The sequence below is a fragment of the Eucyclogobius newberryi genome, unplaced genomic scaffold (assembly GCF_026437365.1).
Source record: "Eucyclogobius newberryi isolate DKJ021-1_F unplaced genomic scaffold, fEucNew1.0.hap1 SCAF_13, whole genome shotgun sequence".
Classification (NCBI taxonomy): domain Eukaryota; kingdom Metazoa; phylum Chordata; class Actinopteri; order Gobiiformes; family Gobiidae; genus Eucyclogobius; species Eucyclogobius newberryi.
Genome location: NW_027315757.1, coordinates 30,796,181 through 30,817,267, shown reverse-complemented (window position 1 = coordinate 30,817,267; position 21,087 = coordinate 30,796,181). Strand labels below are relative to the sequence as shown.

The 21,087-nt window shown below is 40.3% G+C and overlaps 4 protein-coding genes across 5 annotated transcripts; 1 reads left to right on the top strand and 3 right to left on the bottom strand.

Annotated features, from left to right (window-relative positions):
• Positions 1-6,499: 6,499 nt before the first annotated feature.
• Positions 6,500-10,131, bottom strand: LOC140358558 (deoxyhypusine synthase-like). The gene is made up of 10 exons (XM_072443472.1): positions 9,959-10,131; positions 9,406-9,602; positions 8,716-8,862; positions 8,514-8,635; positions 8,334-8,430; positions 7,826-7,912; positions 7,625-7,730; positions 7,446-7,549; positions 7,209-7,334; positions 6,500-7,006 (listed from the first exon to the last, which is right to left on the bottom strand). Exons 2-10 carry the CDS (start codon positions 9,598-9,600, stop codon positions 6,911-6,913), a joined length of 1,080 nt encoding a protein of 359 aa, XP_072299573.1. The 5' UTR covers positions 9,601-9,602; positions 9,959-10,131; the 3' UTR covers positions 6,500-6,910.
• Positions 10,132-11,410: 1,279 nt separating this feature from the next.
• On the top strand, positions 11,411-12,031 carry LOC140357705 (guanine nucleotide-binding protein G(I)/G(S)/G(O) subunit gamma-12-like). The gene is made up of 2 exons (XM_072442220.1): positions 11,411-11,739; positions 11,809-12,031. Exons 1-2 carry the CDS (start codon positions 11,647-11,649, stop codon positions 11,932-11,934), a joined length of 219 nt encoding a protein of 72 aa, XP_072298321.1. The 5' UTR covers positions 11,411-11,646; the 3' UTR covers positions 11,935-12,031.
• A 116-nt stretch (positions 12,032-12,147) lies between these two features.
• On the bottom strand, positions 12,148-15,584 carry fbxw9 (F-box and WD repeat domain containing 9). The gene is made up of 7 exons (XM_072443471.1): positions 15,280-15,584; positions 15,078-15,216; positions 13,575-14,496; positions 13,351-13,499; positions 12,715-12,918; positions 12,577-12,642; positions 12,148-12,505 (listed from the first exon to the last, which is right to left on the bottom strand). Exons 1-7 carry the CDS (start codon positions 15,345-15,347, stop codon positions 12,431-12,433), a joined length of 1,623 nt encoding a protein of 540 aa, XP_072299572.1. The 5' UTR covers positions 15,348-15,584; the 3' UTR covers positions 12,148-12,430.
• Positions 15,585-16,568: 984 nt separating this feature from the next.
• On the bottom strand, positions 16,569-20,237 carry LOC140358556 (deoxyhypusine synthase-like). Of its 2 annotated transcripts, none has more exons than XM_072443468.1 (10): positions 19,903-20,237; positions 19,401-19,597; positions 19,157-19,321; positions 18,783-18,904; positions 18,288-18,384; positions 18,136-18,222; positions 17,963-18,068; positions 17,629-17,732; positions 17,260-17,385; positions 16,569-16,711 (listed from the first exon to the last, which is right to left on the bottom strand). In XM_072443468.1, exons 2-10 carry the CDS (start codon positions 19,590-19,592, stop codon positions 16,628-16,630), a joined length of 1,083 nt encoding a protein of 360 aa, XP_072299569.1. In that variant the 5' UTR covers positions 19,593-19,597; positions 19,903-20,237; the 3' UTR covers positions 16,569-16,627. The 2 variants fall into 2 exon arrangements, with proteins under 2 accessions (XP_072299569.1, XP_072299568.1); XM_072443467.1 differs by having other exon boundaries at positions 19,401-19,615; positions 19,924-20,237.
• Positions 20,238-21,087: the final 850 nt, after the last annotated feature.

Here is a 21,087-nt window from a genome sequence, read left to right as displayed (position 1 = left end):
TATGAAACAAGTGAGTGAGGTTACCTGATACTATAATTGCATTTGTTTATTGGCTGTGATGGGAATTGTCGCAAACGTTCATACTGTGGTCATATATTGTAAGCGAGCATAGGCACGGGGAGAGAGATGAGATGTGTTGAAAAAACAAGAGGTCGAGATCCAGCTGTCTCAACAGAGGCTTTTCCACTTAACCGTGTGCCCTTGTGTAAACGGCAAAGTCAGTCCTGGACAGGCTCAAGAACAGTCTGAAAAAAGCTTGTGGCCACGTCTACACCCACATCTCCATATGCTGTTTGCTCCCTTATAAATGGTAGCCCTAGCAATGCGTGCCAATAGTATAAACAGTAAAGTCATTTAAAACCAACAAAATTACCCCTGAACTAAGTGCAACCCTTGAAGACAGTATGGAAACATTTTGATTTGACCAAAGTTTTATCTGCTGGAAATCAACATAAATACTCTGGCACGAGTAAGGCACAACATGCATATCTGTCCTTTATGGGAATGTGCGACCTTTGAAAATACCACTTTGACCTCAAGTTCAAACTCCAGTTCAAATGTTTCGGCCAAATCCATAAGTGTGAGCCATGTCCAGAGCCCTGCGTTCTGGCATTGAGGTGTTTGGCAGTGCACGTCAAAAGCTGAATTCAGTTATTACAGGGGGAAAGGGAAGGAATGAGCTCATAGGCATTAACGGCTGCGGGTTCGAACGAGGGGAAAGCGGAGAAAAGGAGAGACAGAAGGAGGGAAAGCTCAGCGATGGAAAAGATGAAAAGAAGAAAATAACACACAAGATGAGCACTTGCCAGATAAAAGGGCGGTTAAAACCCAAGGAGGAGAATTTGACAGGATTTAGCGTGGCGTCTGTGGTGAAACCGGGACCTTAAATGACCTTCTCTTGAAGGCACAACAACTGAGTGAGACTACGTGTGTGCATGCCACAAGATCCATTTACTGAAGTGGATGACAAATGTAAAAACAGAAACATATCACAAAAATGCAATTTCAACAAAATAACTGATAATAATACGCTAACAGGTTCCAATAAGAACTTGGTCCTGTTCCGCTTTATTGTTATAGTGTAGTTTAAAAGTTGTTGCGATGTAACTGCTTCATCTGCAATGTTCCTTCAGTTCGACATTAACTTTAATTCATTAATCTATGTTACGTTCTTTCAATTACAGGCGTCTTCAGTTCACACAAATACATGGATTCTTACAGTGAGATCTGACTTGTAATATATCATTCTTGCTATGTGATGTTGAATAAGTACAGCTTAAGTGTTTTAAAAATATACAATTTACTATTTTTGAATGATTGAACAATAGCAAAGTTATTAGTTTGCCTCACTGAAAGCTAATGCCAACCCATTCACTGGATTTGTATTTTTTTATGTTTGTCCTACTTAACAGCACATCTCAAGAGACTGGCAAATCAAATCTATTCAGACCCTGGACTTCCCCAAAAGTCTCCTTCTGACTCATACCACTGGCAGAATACTCACGTCGCTCAAAATATAAACTCGAATGAGGTGGCAGCAAGGCATTTAGTCTTTGATTGAGGGCATTGGGACATCCCTGATAATCTTTCCTGTTAAGATAAGTAATATCAAGCACAATTTGAGGAAATCGTTTGCCACAGCGTGCACATGTGAACACATTACCAGTTTGTCTCCTCTTAGAGCCGTACACAACACTAAAAGTTAGATTTTCTCTGGACAGGGGGCACACATAAAGGGGCAGAGGCAGGAGCACGTCTTTCAAGGGAGTGCCACTTGACTGGCCATTTCCTTCTAAACTAATTCTCCATTCTGTCATTGAAAAGCTATTTTTATAAGAGGCCACAGGAAGTCTGGGAGTTGACAAGAGAACGCACACACAGCGATGAGAGCGGCTACACTTTGACAAACGTGCAGAGAGAGACACACAAAAACACAAATGACACTTCACACACATGTGCATCGTCTTTACTGTGCTAAAGTGAGCCAACACTAAAGACATTGATTTTATTCATCTTCGAACAACAATAGAATATAGTTAAGAACCAAGTAATTTTGTGTTAATTTGTATTTTTCTGTTGGCCAGGGGAATTCCTGGCAGAGTGATTTTTGACACTCCAAAACTAAATCACATTGCCAGGGATTTCCAATGGCTGGCATGAAAGTCTCAGCTAAAACGAACAATATTTGACTCTTTCTCATTCTCAGTCGAAAGCACCTGCTCCTGAACTGGCTGTGCGGCCTCAGGACTTAGCTCACATGTGAACAGTGAGTGTCTGCCATGTTCACAGTGGTTAAGTTCTGCCGCCACAGGGCTGCAGTCTACAGGGGGCCAGTAAAGGTCACTGAGGGAAACCAATGCATAAAACAAAAGGTTCAGGGGCCAATTTTACAGGAAGTGGATACAAATATGAACAGTTCCAAAAATCATGTTGTTTTTGTTATCTGTTTTCATTTAATACAACCAATATAACAGCATGTCGTGAAGGCCAGCGGAGAGGTTCAAAGACGGTCTAACGGTCAGCGGGAGCGCGAGAGTGCGGCAGGTATACAGTCGGACGGGAGTTTCTCGTGAGAGCCGGTAATGCTTGTGAATTAGCTGAAAGCGTGTGACCAGTGTCTGTTAAATGTCAGAGCTCTCATTAGTGCGGAAAGGCTAAGAGAGAGAGCCATGTCGTCATTTGTATCCACAGCTGCCCGGGTCTCGCTGTGGCAGAATGGTGTGTTTCTACCTTTTGATTTGCTAGTGTGTGTGTGTGTGTGTGTGTGTGTGTGTGTGTGTGTGTGTCCCTCGCTGGGCTGGGCTCCTGTGCCTGCTGTGCTGATAATCAGTGTGTGACGTTGGCTGGCTCAGTTCAGCAGGAACAGGGGACCGGTCTCATTTCTATTTCAGACCACTCTGATAACTTTGCTTGTGTAGGACTGGCTGATAATGTGCAATGGGTGCAGTGACGTGTGCACAAAGACATGGAGAGGTGTCAGTGTGTGCCTTTGATGTCGTCTGTGGTCTTTTTGTTTACAGAATGTCTTACTTTTTCCAATTTTGCACGACAACCTATTTCCTTTTCACTTTTAGCGTGGGGGTTATCAGATGTATCGGGCGCTTTTTCTGTAAACTGCATTGCAAACTTGAAAACTGAACTATAAGTGAATATAAAATGGCTGTTGCATTTGAAAAGCTGTTACTTTACTTATAAAGCAGTAATAAAGGATAGAGTATTTGTAAATATTCAGGAAAAATTGAAAGAATAAGTAAAACTGTCCATTTGTAATTAAATGTGATGTATCTACTGTTTGTTTTGTCATATGTGTTTTATGTGCAGCAATTTGGAAACTATGTAAATGTGATAAAACATGATTTCAATAAAGAAGTTTATGCATTTTCTTGTTGTCTTTTTGCTTTATACTTATTGTCACCACTCATTATGCACACGGGCTGTGTTGGCCTACCATCTACATGTTTTTTGTTTGTCATTAGGTAAAGAGGAAATATAAAAACAGAGGGGGGGCTCAATGTGTAGATTTGTTTCTCTTTCATTAGTGGAATACAATGATTGCTGAAAAGTCACATGGTTGTAGTGAGAGTTACAGCCAGGAAATTCTGCAGAGCTTCAGTTCATTTTGAGCACTACTTAGGACTAATGCGCTAAACAGAACTTATGTACAGAGCAATAGTACTGCGTAACAAGCTCCCTGTAGCCTTCACAATGCAGGTCAACAAACTGTTTTAAGACGCTGCAAAAATGTGTTTTTAAATATGATTTAAAAAAGTTAATGTTGTTGGTTGTTATATAAAGTGTTTCCATTGATGCACTGATACAATTTTATGCAGTGAACTAGAACAGGACTGTTTTGTAAAATCCTTTTAGAGAGTTATTATAATGTATAAATTGTATTATAAACAGAAATCATATCCACTTGGACCCCAGGAAGAATAGTCTTTACTTACATAAAGACTAATGGGATCCAATAAATACAAAGAAATCCCCAGGTTTTTTTTTTATGCAAATGCTTGTGTGCATGCCCTCTATTGCTTCTGTCTGTTATTAAGTCCAAGAAAACCTCTCACAGTTAATTTCTTTGAGATAAACCATCTCAACTGGGAATATCCAGAACCACCGTTGATACTTATGTCTTCATATTTGTGTGAGGTACAGATGTTTCTGAAATATTGCATGAAATGACAAAATATCATCTTTAATTTCTCAATTTATGAGCGCTGTCGTCCGGATGTTTGTCCATGTCCCGCGGTTACTATGGAAACTGCGGTGCAAACCGTCATCAGCCTCAGCCGGTTGCGTCACAAGTAAGTTCAACCGACTTCCTGTTTCTGGAAAGCAGCAGGGAGCCAAGGTAATCATGTTAAACCCCTCACTGCTGTGTTTTGTAGGCATATTAAAGTAGTGTCCCAACATTTATTATCCATTGTCTTCTCATGTATCTTCACTGTTTATCTTGCTGTCCCGCTCTGCACACTTCCTGTCTTTTGTCCACCCACACAGTTGGACTCTCACCTGGCTGCCACTGCCTCATCAGGTATTTGGCCAATGGCGTCAAAAGCCCATGAGTTCCTATAACAACCAAATTGGCAAACAGAAGTGGTGATAAGAGCAAGGACAGTGTTCTTGTGCGAGGTCCTATATCTTATGGAAAAACATCTATTGCAGCCCAACAAATGCACGCTGTTGATGGTGCAATGGAAGAAACTGTAAAAATATTAATAGCAATCAGGTTATATCTGATTATTATATCAGACAATCTAGAATGTATTTCTAAAATAAGGATAATATCAAGTACAAACATTTGATAATAGACTACCCTTCACTTGGAAAACTAGGGGAAAAGTTTGATAAACCTACATATTAGAAACATGTTAGGAGATAGGGAATAATAAATAAATATTATCAATAGCAATTATTTAAGGTCTTTATCAGTTAAAATATGAATATAGGCAGTTCGATCGATAGGCATAGGAGTTTATAACTCATCAATGCTAAAAAGGTTTCAGATTGAAAAACAAATACCCGCTTAGACAAGAATAATATCAGTATCTTCACCAACAAATGTACTAAAATAATTGTGTAATATGCAAATGTGCAACCTTCAAATCCTTGCCAGTTTGCAATTTCTCTACAAGTCCACTCCACCCTGCAGCTGTGGAGCGGGCAGAGCTGTGGAGCGGGGCAGAGCTGCGGAGGAGCGGGGCAGAGCTGTGGAGGAGCGGGGCAGAGCTGTGGAGCGGGGCAGAGCTGCGGAGGAGCGGGGCAGAGCTGTGGAGGAGGGCAGAGCTGTGGAGGAGGAGGGCAGAGCTGTGGAGGAGCGGGGCAGAGCTGTGGAGGAGGGCAGAGCTGTGGAGGAGCGGGGCAGAGCTGTGGAGGAGGGCAGAGCTGTGGAGCGGGCAGAGCTGTGGAGGAGCGGGGCAGAGCTGTGGAGGAGGGCAGAGCTGTGGAGCGGGGCAGAGCTGTGGAGCGGGCAGAGCTGTGGAGGAGGGCAGAGCTGTGGAGCAGGGCAGAGCTGTGGAGGAGGGCAGAGCTGTGGAGGAGGGCAGAGCTGTGGAGCAGGGCAGAGCTGTGGAGGAGCGGGCAGAGCTGTGGAGGAGCGGGGCAGAGCTGTGGAGGAGCGGGGCAGAGCTGTGGAGCGGGGCAGAGCTGTGGAGGAGGGCAGAGCTGTGGAGGAGCGGGGCAGAGCTGTGGAGCGGGGCAGAGCTGTGGAGGAGCGGGGCAGAGCTGTGGAGCGGGGCAGAGCTGTCTGCTGTAAAAAAAAAAAAAAAAAACATCTAGCCGAAAGGAAAAACGATAATTGCCATTATGACTGCAATGGCCCAGCACATAACACAAAGTACTGATTGTTCAAAACTGGTGAAATGAGGGGGTGGGGCAGTTTTGGCTCTGTGCAGACGCCACACATAATATATAGCGTGACTGTGGCTCATCCTCACACACCTTGAGCTCTCTTTTTGGTCTGTCTCCTTCAGCATGAAAATAAATAAAACACATAACAAAAACTTAAGCTATAGAATGAGGATCACTTTATCAAACCATAGGTAAACACCACTAAAAATGTGGTAGTCTTTTCATGCATGTCCCAGCACACCCACGCCCAGTTGGTTTTATGACATTTGACCTTAGGCTAGTTACAAATGTCTTTATACGAACATAAAAATGTCTCCTCTGCTACCAAAGTCCGAACACTGACAGAACACCATTTGACTGCAACTTAACTAAATGTTGTTTGAAGCTTGATGAAGACAAACACAGATTTACAGATATTTAATTTGAAAAAGTGTTAAGGAAATTCTATTTATACAGCAAATTGAGAATTAATTAATTGGAATTAATTAAGACAAAATGTACATTTCCACAGAAAGCTGATGGTTAATGTTTTAATCATCATATTTTGTGATACACTGTTTGTTGAGAGCACTTTGCCACATTATCACATTCAAATTGTGTTGTCAACTATTTGGGTAAATTATGTTTTTTCTTTACAAACATTTATTTGAGTACAGTTTATTAGGCAAGTCAGGAATTTAAAACTATAATTTTAAAATAACCAAAATGTCCATCCAGAGAAAGTTTAAAATGGTGAAACTGCATTCACAATAAATAAAATCCTTGAAACCCATTATTCTAAGACTGCTATAGTATAAAGGTACATTATCCAGCATGCCATCTTTATATGATGCAATGTTTTCACACTTCGAGAAGAAAAGAAAATCCAGAAATTCACAAAAATATTCATTTTTGCCTCACCCTCGTCAAATTAAACATTAACACTTTGACAGTTCCAGGTTAATTACCGAGTAGCTTCAGTAAGATGACAAATAAAAGTGTGTTATCCCCCAAAATAATATAAATAACAAATATATATACTTCTAATGACATCTTACAGGGAGTTTCCCAGTTGCTAGGTTTAATCAGTTTTCTTGACTGCGGTCAGTCTGTCAGCATGTAAAGCAAATGTTTGGGCCACAATCAAAGGGAATACCAAAGAGGCATCTGCATACACCTGGAAACAATACAACATTTTGTCACAGTAGTTGGATTACATTTCAGACAAGGAAGCAATCTTTTCAAATACTATTCACACACTGCCACCTTGAGGCCAAATATTCAAACAGCAAAAACAAATCGGGCTACTGGTTTTATAGATCAAACACTTGTTTATTTAAAATACACGTTTAAATTAGATTTGTTTTTGTTTTTTTTACCTTCACTGGCTTTGCATCTGCTTTAATCTTGCCCCAAGATACAGCTTCATCTGGTCTTGCGCCAGAGTCTGAACCATCAAACTCCTGTCCCGTGTTCACATACACAGAATACTCCGCCCCATTTCTCTAAACAGAGGGCACAAAATATCAAAGAAAGAAAAATAATTATATATATATTTTTCTTTTAAACGTTATAACATTTTACATATCTGATGGAAATGACTCAAGCTTAGTTACCATGAGGTTCGCATTAGCTATATGATGCTTGACTAGTCCACCACCAAGAATAATCATTCCTGTTGTTTTAGCAAATACAGCTTGACTATTCATTCTACGAATATCTGTAAAAACAAATTATCATCCAAATGTTTTTAGTTAATCCAACAATTCTTTGTGTTTGGACAAACGCAATTTACCTTCTACTATGTCCAGCACGAGGCCAGGGTTTTTGAAGGAGTGAAAATAGAGCATATCGCCCAGAGAGCCGTCGGTCAGAGCGGGGCTGAACACTGGAATATCGTTCTGACGAACAAAAAACAGTGTTATTCAATTTTGCTACTGCAATACTGCAAGTAAAAAAGTATTTATTCAGTTTTATAATGCAAACTAGAAATCACTTTATAAGCCCAGTAATAAACAGAGTCAGGATTATTAATCTCCTTCCCAAGACGATGGATCATCTTTGAGGGTGTCCAACGTGTGCCCTGAAAAGTAAAGAAAATACATATGTTACTGTTTGTTTCATTATTCTAGAGCTGAAACTAGTTAATCAATTATTCACAACTAATTGATTATTGAAATAATTAAGTAATCGTTATCTGGACAAAACAGAGGCTCCAAAACATGCCATGTTCTGAGGGACGTGGTATTATGGATCGGACAAAGCAAGAATTACATCAAAATGACACAGACATCATGTACATTCAGTTTTGGTCTGTAAATACACTCCATCAGGATGTGCTCGAGCGGCATCACTTTGTCTGGGAGACATTTAGTAAAAATCACAGCCTTTTCACAATCTAAACAACTAATAAGCTAATCGAAATAATATTCACTGGATCAATCGATTAGAAAAGAATAATCAGCAGCAGCTCTACTCCTTTTTCTTTTTATTTAAGCACTCACCTCTGTGTTTTGTTCCAATAACATCTGATCCAGGATGGGTATGAGCCAATCTTCAAATTTGCAATAGTTATCATTTGGAACTAATAGATTTCCTATTCTGAAGTCAGTAAAAGACAGGAAAAGAAAAATTGTTGAAAATGTTACTCAAACATTTCATTTGAAGCTTACCCTGAAACGTACCTGTTAAAGCCTCTCTGACGAAGATCTTTGCCGGACAGATTGAAGTCACCCAGGTATGTGTGAGCCAAGCACTTTATCAGGTCCTCCTCTACACCCCCCGCTGTGGTAACAATTACATCCACCTAGCACAGGAACAGAAAAAATGATATACTGTACATATTTCCATTGCCGTCAATAAATCATTTTTGACAACATAATTTACCATCTTGTGCTCTGCAAGGTAGCGAATGCTCTCCCGAACCCCAGAGCTAATAAGATTGGAAGTGTAGCCCAGGAAGATGGTGCATCCCAACTTGCTAGCATTTGGATCAGACTCATTTGCATCAACTGGCTCCAGGCGCTTTTCTATCTGTAAATAGTGAGAAACAAAATATGGTGGTTTGTATCAGGCTTCAAAATAATATAATGAATGCGCTAACGTGGTATGGGGATGGGGTAATAATGAAATCTGGTGTAAATTTGGAGCGAAGGGTAAATTCAGCCTGGAAGACCTTCACTCTTCACTTTGTCCCATCTACCTCCACTGCTTCTCCAGAGCTCACATGCTGCTCCAGTGACTCCACCCATCACAGACCGAACAGGTTTTTCATGTGGCACAAAATTTCAGACGTGGCAAAGGCAGTTAGCGCTCTTGCCTCCAAGAAGGAGATCATGGGTTCAATTCCCGGACCAGACCAACATCACATGATCTCTCTGGGAGTCTGTATGTTCTCCCCGTGTTACTGTGGGTTCTCTCCGTGTTCTCCGGCTCCTCCCACCGTCCAAAGACATGCATGCGTTAGGCAAAATTGGCAACTCTAAATTGGCCCGAGTGAATAGCTGTCTGTAATGTCTATATCTATGTGTTGGCCGTGCGCCGAGTTGGCCACTGTTGGTTGTTATTACTTCTCACCATGTTGTTGATCTCCTGGATAGCAAGGCCCAAGCTGCTTGCCTGGAATCCTGTGGTCAAGAAGGACTTCAGCACAGCCTGAAGATCCACTCCTTGGTTAAAATCATATCCTTTGATTCTTAGCATGTTCTCTGGGATTTCACTGCTGTGTTTGAGGACAGCCTCCTTGGCTGCAGAAAGAGCCTGGTCTGTCATCTCTTACCCACAAAAAAGAAGTAAACATCACCAAATAGATCATAGTATTGAATAAACATGCATTTGAAAATGTAATGGTAATATTAATGTTAATAACAAGTCTATATGTACATGCTTTTGGAGTAATAAGATGATAAAAATTAAGCAAATTGCAAAAACCTTTCAGATTTCCCTCTGATCATCGTACCTCTGATTACTCACACCAGATTTTGTGGTTTGCATTATAATCATTATTACTTAACATTTAAAATAATCTCATGTCCAAAATCATATCATAATCATATGTAGGTGTGCATGTAAACATTTTGCAAGGGCAGATCCAGTAGACAACAGCTCATAAAGTGTAAATAAAACATACTTATCCCTGAAGCGAGGTCCCACAGCAAAGATGAACAGTTACTCTGGACTAGATGTGTGAACACCAAAAGGCATTAAACACTGTCCGGATGAGAGTCGTTGTTGACAGTCGGCATGTTGCTTGGCTCCTCCCACTAGCGGACATGTTTCTACTTCTACGTTCAAAAAGAGTTGAGCGCATGCGCCTGTGATAATAGTGCGGCCCCTAAAGGGGTTTTAGGATCATTGCAAGTAGAGCATATTTTTGGACATTTTATTGAATGGTATGTATAAAAGACAATAGTCAGAATATATTAGAGATATCTATATTTGAATGTTATTGACTCTTCACTTCTTCATAAAGTATTGCATTTACTTTATTTAACCCTTATTTGTCCCACAATAGACATTTCAACATTGCAATGCACGAACAGCAACAAGTTTTTCTGCACTTAAATGTGGTAGGACCAGTTTTTAGACATTTTTGTGAACTGAGCTACAAAGCCATAAATGACATGGTCCCATCCTACCTCAGATACTATAGTACCATATCATCCAAACAAAGCTCTTCGCTCTCAAAATGCTGGCCTTCTGGTGGTCCCAAGAGTCTCTAAAAGCACAGTAGGAGGTAGAGCGTTTAGCTACCAAGCTCCTGTGTTATGGAATCAGCTCCTGTCCAAGTTAAAGAGGCCAACACAGTCTCTTCATTTAAGACCAGGCTTAAAACGTTCCTCTTTGAAATCACTTATGATCAGGCCAGTTAGGAATATAAGATAAGAGATATAAACCTACAGTTTCAGCGACGCTGCCCTAGGAGCAACTATGCTGGGGGAGTGGGATAGACACATCGATGACCTGTGGACCCTGAAGCTCCTCTCCTGGTGAAGCGGTCTCTACCCCATATGGACGGTCCTTCATCTACCTGGAAGAACTGGTTTCCTCCTGAAGAACTGGTTCTCCTCCTGAGTGGGTCCAGCTCCACTGTCTATCTCGCGTCCGTCCGTCCGTCTGTGAGAGTCAGATCCCCCCTTCACTCTGGAACTCCTCCAGGTTTCTACTTTTTCCCAAGGAGGTTTATGTAGTTTTTCCTGGCCGAGAAGGAGGGTCTAAGAACAGGGGACCCTGGGACATTGCCCCTTGTCCCTATGGACACTGGTTAATACAGTTTTCACTGTCGGCCTCAGAGGCAACTGTTGTTGTGATTTTGGGCGTTACAAAAATAAATTGAATTGAGCTCATTTCAGGTGGCAATACCGTATGACAGATTTCAAATATTTCGACACTTTGGTTGTTAGTAAGTTCAAGAACAGCAGGAGAATAGAAAATAGTCTAAAATCTAACATACTGTGCAAGATGATTAAACATATGACTATTATGTAGTGATGCATATGAAAACGATTAAATTACAGGTAAAGTGATTTTGTCACATGATTACTGCAGTGACTGACTTGTTTGCATTATATTTCACCTTTGTGTTGTGTGGGATGGTGCTTCTGAAATGACCTGTGTTTTTGACATTTTCAGAACCGTCACATGACCTTTCTATTTCAGTGCCTTTGAAATTGCCCCAGCTGTGAACAAAAAGACCACAGAGGTTAAAAGGGAAATTCGGAACCTTAACCAACACAAAACACATTGGAGCTCGGAGGAATAACAAGCCAACTGAAGAGTCTTTTACGGCTTTGTCTTTCAAAGTATTCAATCCAAGAGATGTCTGGGAAGGCCTTCAGCAGTAATTCAGTTGTTCAAGCGCAAAAGCTGATCCACCAACTCAGGATTGAAGCAGGAATGGAAAGACTCAAGGTAAGAAAAACAATCAAATAAATCACATTGTCAACAGTGCATCTTCTATGAAATGCTTTTCATTATTAGATCTCACTGACAGCGGTAGACTTGGTCCAGTACTGTCAGGAGCACAAGCGCAGTGACCCTCTGTTGACTGGAATAAACTCTTCATTGAATCCATTCAAAGACAAGAAGTCCTGTGTGCTGCTGTGACAGTCCATGTTCACAGTAATGTACTTGTATTATTTGTATCTTGCTTTTGTGAGTTAATATTACGTACTTCTTTACACACAGCGGTGATACCAACGTTTTTTTTATGCCAAAATGAACACTTGAATAATATTTTCATTTTCTATTGCTTAACAAAATAACACAAACATCAAATGAAATTAATTAATAAAATCATACACACTGGAAGAGCAGTCGTTTTATTTCAAGCGCAACAATAAGGCTGAACCAAACATCTGCCACAACTGAAGAACAAATTAAATAGATCAAATATTACAATATCAAAGTGACAATATACGTTTTATGTGTTACTGATTTATATGTGTCTAGGGTTGTCATTGTATTCAAGAGCTAAGGTTATTTAGTGACATAAGATGAAAGGTTTCTGAGAAGAAATGTTGACTTTCTTGAAATGTAGATTTCTTTTTCCTGGCTCGACGTTCCAGCGAACAATAAATACTTGAACCAGTCTTTCCTGCTGTCATTTTCTGGGTCGCCAAACTTCGATACAGGTTTCTCCCGAGGCAACAGCAAGGACTCCAGCCTCCACACTCAACTGGTCAGAAAAGAATACAATTAATTTAAAACTATGTATTATTGTATGCAAATATTAACAGGTTTACTGACCCCATTGAATCCAGTCTGGTGTTGTAGAGTGAACAGTGTTCTTGGTGGTGAACATGGTATGTGAACCTGCAAAATCACATTAAAAAGTAAGCGTGACAAAATAAGACACAAAGAGAACAATCAAAAAGCCCTGGTTACCTTCAAGGTCCTGTCCACTGAGCAGGTGTAAAGGCTTCCAGGTGATCGATGGATTCCAGTGATCATAGCCGTGTGCCCCACATCAAACCGTGACAGAAATTTTAAAGTGCCAGCTTGCATAGAAAAGGAGTGGAGACTGCCTTTGTTATCTCCGGTCCACACCTCACTGTCACTGTAGCTCATGGATAGTGGGTACGATTTTAGCTGGACATTTAAACAAAGGTTAGTCTAAATCAATAATTATAGCTATATATATCTATGTATATATATCTCTATATATCGCAACCATTATAAAATCTTGATCTAAAATGGCTTAGTAATAGAAAAAGGCCCATTGACTTCCTGTCAGAACTGATCATAGGGACAACGGATTGTCCTTTATATGTTTATATGTCACCATGATTAGTAGGTATTTTGGTGGCAACACAAAGTTGTATTTTCATTGATACATGCATGGGTTAGGGTAACCCAGCATCATCCTGCAACCGATGCTCAACTGCTCAGAAAATATTTGTTAAATTAATAATGAGAAAACACTGTTGTAACTGGGTTAAGAGCTAATTAGAGTTGATTTACCATTTTATGTCTCCTTTAATAATGCGATTATTAATTAATTATGTGTGTTTGTGAACTAACCCGAATTTTCCCCAGGCCTTTTCCAGCTCTGCAGTCATAAATGGCCACAGTGCAGTCTTTACTTCCCGAGATGATGTACCTGTCGTCTGCAGCAAGGCACATTACTGCATTAGCATGGAGATGGAGACTTTTCACCAGTGGCCCAGAAGCTGGTAAAAAGTAAAAATAATCAGTCTAAGGAATACAATACTTATACAATATTTCTAATTACGTTTTAAATTCACCTCTGGGATCATACATGGTGACCCCTCTGTCAAATGTCCCAGCCAGTAACATATTATTTTGAAAAGACAGGCAGAGGACAGGAGCATCTGCCGTTATGGTTCCCATCTCGGTCCCACCTGTTGGGAGGTCCCATAATTGCACGGTGCTGTCAAAACCTCCGGACGCCAGCAGGGGCCCCTCAGAAGCAAGACACCATACCCATCCTTTGTGAGTATTAAACTGACCCTGGCCTCTCAAAGTGTGCAAAAGTGCTCCAGAGGGCCCTGCTTCCAAATCCCACAATTTAACATTCCAGTCTCGAGATCCGGTGGCACAGAGCTTCCCCTCACCACCCACAAGGAGGACTGAGTTAACTTGAGCGATGTGGTCTGACAATAAAGAAATGCACTCTAAAGCCGGTGATGGGGTTGGATTTTCAGCTGGTTTGCAGCGCTTTCTCAAAAAAGCTCTATCTAAAAGTTGCTCATTTCCTAAAGGTCTTGGGTCGATGTTTTCCTGAGGATTCAAATCTCTGTCTTGTCTCAAATTTCTTTCCTCGTTCATTAAAGCTGCTGCCTCCTCTTCTTGATTCCCTGGTATCTCTTGATCGTCGTCCTCTAGAGCTGCCTCCATGCCCTCCTCCTCCTCGTATGCTGCCTCTTGTACTGACCCGCCGATCCCCTCCACCTCCACGTCACCATTTTCCTGCAGCGCAGCACCCTGTTCCTCAGCATTCATTTCTTGTTGCTGACTTTGTCTAGCTACAGAGTGCACTCGATCCGTCCAGAGAGATATCAACTGTTCCATCTCCAGACAAGCAGTAGGCCAATCAAAATCTTCCTTTGGCCCAACGGGAAAGTTTGCACGTGAGCCAACGAGTCTATGTGCACGGATCTGCCATGCTGTATTGTCTTTGCCCACATTACTTAAGGCTTGGCATACCTGAAAACAAATATACAATGAAAAAAGTAATGTTATTCATAAAACACAATGAAATAATTAAGAAACTACAAAAAGGAAAACATGACCTGCGAACATGAAGGTTTCGCAGGTCTTTCCTTCCTGCTGCTGTCAGACTTTATAACAAACACTGCTAGCCCTGAACATGTGCAATATTGATGTAACCATGTGCAATACCTGTAAATAAGAGTGTTCTATTTTGTTTTTATTCTGTTTACTTACCTGCTAATAGTATTACCTATTACCTAGTCTTGTGCTAGCTATCTTTACTTCATTTTAATTTATTCTATTATCATTATTTTATTATTATTATCTTATTTTTATCTTTTTATTTATCTATTTTATTTTATTTCCCAAGAGTTCTATTAAGAGTGTTTTTTTTTTTTTAAACTTAATCTGTCCTTTCCCCTGTTCTACTGCGTTGTAACAACGAAATTTCCCCTTGTGTGGATATTAAAGGATTATCTTATCTTATCTTATGAAGGATTTCAAATATTATTAAAATAATACAGTGCATGTTGAGTTTCTGTTTCCTTTGCATGTATTTATAGTGTCAGACCTACCTTGGGCAAGACAGTAATGACACACTGAGCAGGGAGATGAGAAGCGATGCGAGTGACCATTTCCCATGGTAACGACAACAAGCCCGGAGCCTCCAAAGATGGACTAGTGTCTGCTGACGAATGGTCCTCTGACGAAGGCCTAAATCAACATGAATCATTATTGTTTATGTTTATAACCTAAAGACATGTACCCAACTCTTACCCATCCGGATGTTTGGTGTTCACGGGACCCTCTTCATGGTGCTGGTTACCATCGTTTTCAGCCTCCATTTCATAGAGATGTACAAGGCACCGAATCCACAAAGCGTGCACTCACATTAAACATTAGCTATAGCTATTACTGGACTGTATTGTGCTCTATGTACATATTTGACTCACTATGTTTCAATGGTCCAAGTCATACCACTCTGAAGGGGGTGCAAGATCATTTCCGTCCTTAACAGAAACATAAATACAGTCTATAAAATACATAGACCTATTTGTACACAAAGGGTTTCTTCTTCTTTCTCCCCGGAGCTCCACAGTGTCACCACCACCCACTGTAATTGTGATTCCTGGAGTTACTTCCGTTGTTGTTGTTGTTGTTGTTGTTGTTGTTGTTGCTGCTGCTGCTGCTTTCAATGGCAGCCGTGCATCTACCATGGATCTATTAGGCATCTACTGGATTGAGCGTGGACAGGAGACCTACCTCCATTTCTTTACTCTGATTACTCTGATTCTCCAAAAGCAGACTTCCTTTACTCGCCTTTAGCACGTTTTCTATTTCTGCCCGTTCAAGCTCTTTTGTTCCAGGGAATCTTCCAGCAGCTTTAACAATGATCCCGATCCTGTCAGTTCTCTTTTGAGTTTGAGCAGCACAGTTTATAACGTCCACCGTAAAGAGTTCAACATCCTCTCTATCCACAACAAACGTATTCTCCGTAATTCTGGAAGCTTCACAATTGGAGGCTTCATCAAACAACATCGCACTTCCGGTATGCGCTGATTACGTCACTGCACAACGTCACGTAAAGCAAGTTCTGTTAACGCAGTTACTATTAGTTCATAGCGTAAAACACATACTTTGAATACGTACAACTGCAATACAAGGCGGTAAATGCACATTATCAGGTGGCTGCCAACCGACATAAAACGTAACACCACTACAACAACAACAATAACAACAACAATAACAACAACAATGACGGTAGCCTTTATTCTTTAGACTTTATTCTATTCACTGTCCGACCATGTTAGCATTAGCAATTACCTAGGTTAGCTTGCACACTTTCTTTTGTGCAAAATAATTATTGTTATAAAGTTGTAGTTGTCCTGGGAATAATTTTAGGCCACTACAAATTCTCATTATCTGGGTAAATAATGTTCCTAGAAGCTGTGTATTATTGTTGGTCTTTGATGTAACATACAAACCATGTTAATCAAGACATTATGAATCATCACAAACCACTTGCAAAAATGTGTTTTTTATTTTCGTTCTAACTTTTATTTATTCTCAATAATAAATCAGCATTCCAGTGGATTATTCATGCCCTTTAGACTCTGAGCCTGATTCAAGTAGTAGTTTTCAGCCTGTCCTGGATGGCAAATGTCTCAGCCACTAACAAAGGGAAAATGATGGTGGCATCTCCACAAACCTGAAACATTTAGAAGGACATTGTCAACTCATGGTAATGTAATGAGGAGAAGAAATAAAAGAAAAATGCAGTGCAAAAGTATAGTCTACAAAATAATGTTAATAATAATAATGTGTTAATGGTGTAGCACACTTTTAGCGTTTAGTCCAACACTTTTAGTCCAATTAACAAAGTCTCTTAGCTCTAGATTTACTTACTTACCATTAGTATTAGTATTATTTAGTCTTATCCTAGCTATTTTTACTTTATTTTATTTTATTTTTAGCTTTATCGTTTTATTTTTTTTATTTTTTTCCTCCATTCCCTATTAAGATATGAGAGGAGTTTTGTTAATAAGAGTGTTTTTGTTTGTTATAAGCGTTCTTCTATTAAGAGTGTTGTTGTTTTTTAAACTTCCTATAAGTTATCTGTCCTTTCCCCCTGTATCTACTGCGTTGGAACACTGAAATTTCCCCATGTGTGGACAATAAATCTTATCTTATCTTATTGGAGCACCCTTTTAAGTGGGTTTATCTGTGGCTTTGCCCAGTAGAAAGATGTGAAAATACCTTGACTGGTTTAGCGTGGCCGCTGATTTTCCCCCAGGACACAGCCTCATCAGGCGCTGCTCCTGAATCACAGCCGTCAAACTCATGTGCTGTGTTCACATAGACGGCGTAGTCTGCTCCATCTCTCTACAACACACACAGCTCAGTCTGGGACAGGCGTGAGCATTATACATTATGCACTGTGTAATGCATCTGTTCTAGTACCTCACTAAAAAATCCCACTGACTAGTAGTAGAAGTAGTATTTTTATAGTATTTTTAGTGATTATATAAAAGAAACAGATGTGTAATGGACTAATAGGAGCAGTACGTTAACAAACTTTGACAGATTCATAATTACATTTCTATTAAATATGTGTGAGCACCTTACCCATGCATTTGCATTTAAGATGTGATGTTTAGCTACTCCCCCTCCAAGAGCTATCATCCCTGAGCTGTTGCAGGCTTTCACCATGTCCAGAAGTCTTGTAATGTCTGAAACCATGAAAAATAAGACTCTAAATTAGCTCAATTTAGGTCTAACAGCAACACTCTGAAACATTGATTCAAATTGAGATGATAATGTATCCTCTTCTATAAATAAAAACCCAAATAAATGTAATTAATGAATGCCTAAATCTATACCATATGACAGCTTCTAACTTAAAAACTAAAAAATCCAGAAAAGCATGCTATTTGATTGAGCTATCAAAACACCCAGTTACCTTCAATAATGTCCAAAACTAAACCTGGGCTCTCTCTTGAAAACAGATAGAACATATCTCCAATAGCTCCGTCTGTCAGCGCAGGACTGAATACAGGGATGTTATTCTGAAACGTTTACAAGGCAATTACACTGCTGTACCACAATATACAATTCATACGTGCATTCATTTACCTTGTAGGCCCAGTAGTACACGGATTCAGGGTTGTTGATTTCTTTGCCAAAGCGATGAATCATCTTAGAAGGTGTCCAGTGAATCCCCTGATTGAGAAACCCTATTATTTCTGGATTACAAACAGCAGTTATGATGATGGTACTGCGCTGACCTGAGTGTTTTGTTCTATAAGCATCTTCTCCAATATCGGCATTATCCACTTGTCAAATTTTTTGTAGTTATCATCAAGCATCAGGGTGTTGCCTGTCCTGTGATGGGAGAGTGGCTCTCAAACTTTTTCACACCAAGTACAATCTTGTTAATGATTTGGCAATGGTAAAAACAGGACTAAAACAGACCTATATGGACTAAACCAGGCCAAAACAGTGTGTCAACCAGATCAAAACCTATACAAGACAGATCTTGAATAAATTACTAAAGCTTCTCCCACCAGAAGAAGCCCAGAAATACAGAGATAGTAAGGCAGGTGCACACCAGGCTCCTACTGGCTACAAGTGGGATTGACCCGACAACCTTCACGTGCATGCGTTTGTTTGTTTGTTTGTTTGTTTGTTTGTTTACATTGTTTATTTATTTAATCTTTGTTTGTTTGCATTGTTCATTTATTTAATCTCTGTTTGTTTGCGAGTAACTGTAGTGTCCTGACCTGTTCAAGCCTGTCTTGTAGAGTTCTTTACCGGACATTTGGAAGTCTCCGAGGTAAACTGGACCCAGACATTTGATAAGATCTTCTTCTATTCCTCCAGCTGTGGTCACAAGCACATCCACCTGTACAGAGAGATTTAACACAGGCTGCTTTCAAATGGTGTACAACACATGTCTTTTGGGCAAAGTATACTGTTTGATTCTCGTTTTAATTCGGAAAATTCCAAATTCTGGTTGAGGTTCGGTGAAAACAGGTGGGCCATAAGAGGTTACTCTATGTTGACTAGTTCAAGTAAATATTGTAACCATCAGTTTTACTTGTTTATGTTACTACCTTTAATTCATACATTTGTAGTGTCAGTAGAATTTGAGTACCATTCGGTGCTGTACAAGGTAGCAGATGGTCTCTCTGATGCCACTGCTGATCAGGTTGGAGGTGTAGCTCAGGAAGATGGTGCAGCTCCTCAAACAGGGGCAGAGGGTGGGGTCTTCTTCTACTCTACCATTGGCTCTCTTTACAGGCTCCTGACGCTTCCTTATCTGGAAGTATAAGTTTTGAATATAAGCTGTTTTTGGCACAGCAGCAGGTCATCAAAACACAGACAATGAGACATCTCACCATGTTGTTGATCTCATTGACTGCGAGACCAAAGTGTGTGGCTTGGAAGCCTGTGTTGTAGTAGGACTGGAGCAGGGCTTTGTGGTCTACTCCCAGGTTAAAGTCATAGCCTCTGATCTGAGGGGTCTCCTCTGGGACAGGGTCACACTTACGGTACAGTTCTCCAACCATGGGGTGATCGTGGTGTGCCATTTTGTCTGAAACATCACAATGAGCTAAATTAGGCTTCTTATATTGTATAGGACTTTAGTGCTTTTTCACACCCAAGTGTCTCTCAGCTATATTTGACTCTGATTACAATACATTAGCTTTTAAAGAGTCACCTTTTGAACTTACTCCTGACAACAAGCGGCATTAAATGACAGTGAGTCTAACAGTTATCCAATAGCTCCACTCTACTAGTAAAAGACTCTTTAAAATCCACACAAACTTCTGTTTAGTTTAGCATCACACTGCAGATGTGCTACCGCCTCAGACATCATAAAGGAGACAATAATATTACCTGGGCACTTTGCTGACAAACGATGTGTGAAGTTTGCGTCCTCTCGATGTTCTGTCAGCTCCCAGTGGATCCACTCTTACCAAGCTACGTTTAATAGTTAATGAGCCCAATGCGTACTACTAATCCTACCTGCTGCCTTTCCCCTCTTTTAGCGAGAGGATAGTGAGGGACTAAACATGTTACACCAATAGCAGCGTTATAGCAGCATGCAGGTTTTCCCACAGGCAGGAGAAGAAAGGGGCATCCCTGACTCATGACTTAATCTACTGCAGAGTGATGCACCATGCCAAAGGACGAATGCAGTCATTCTGAAAACTACTCATGTAATGACAACACATACAAGATTGTGATTATTGGGTACTTATGAGGGCAGACACTGAGAAAGTGGGTGGGCCATTGGTGCAGTACTGCCCACTGGGGGTGGGTCTACAGAGCTATATACTAAAGAAGGTCTGCTTATACAGTGACTACTGCAAATATATGAATATACCAAATCATGGACATAAATCACAGAACACTCCCAGAGATGGGATTATGAAATGATGCATTATTAATTTGCATAATTCTTAACACATACTACTTGCCATGTGTATTTATACAAACATTAACACATACTACTTGCCATGTGTATTTATACAAACATAAACATTAAAACATTAAATAAATTGATTATCTTGTTGTTCTAATGTGATCATCGGACCTTTGTGAAAATGCTGTTGTAATGTCAGATCAGTGTTTTCCCTCATCACTGCAGAGCCCCATGTAACAGAGCAGCCCCCCTCCCCCCTCACTTCTGGAGCAGGGCCAGACTGCTGCTTAAGCTAACGCCATAACTCAGATGCTTAGAGCAGCTCTCTTGCTCGACAGTTTTGCTTTGCTGGTCCGCCTTACATCAGGGCTGGACTGCTTTGCCTCGACTTATCCCTACATTGCATTAACATCCTAGTGTACTCAGTATCCGCACAACATGAGAATCTTGTATTTTCTCTCTTTTTTGCCAGAAAAAAGAAAACAAATATTTGAAACAGTAATAATACAATTTATTCTCAGCATTTTACAGAAATAAATACATACATTTATAAGGTATAACATAACATGCTTCTGCTCAGCATAAATTATCTGTATTTATTAGCTCCACGTTTAGTAGCACCAAACCTGCCACATCATCACATCAATACATTACAT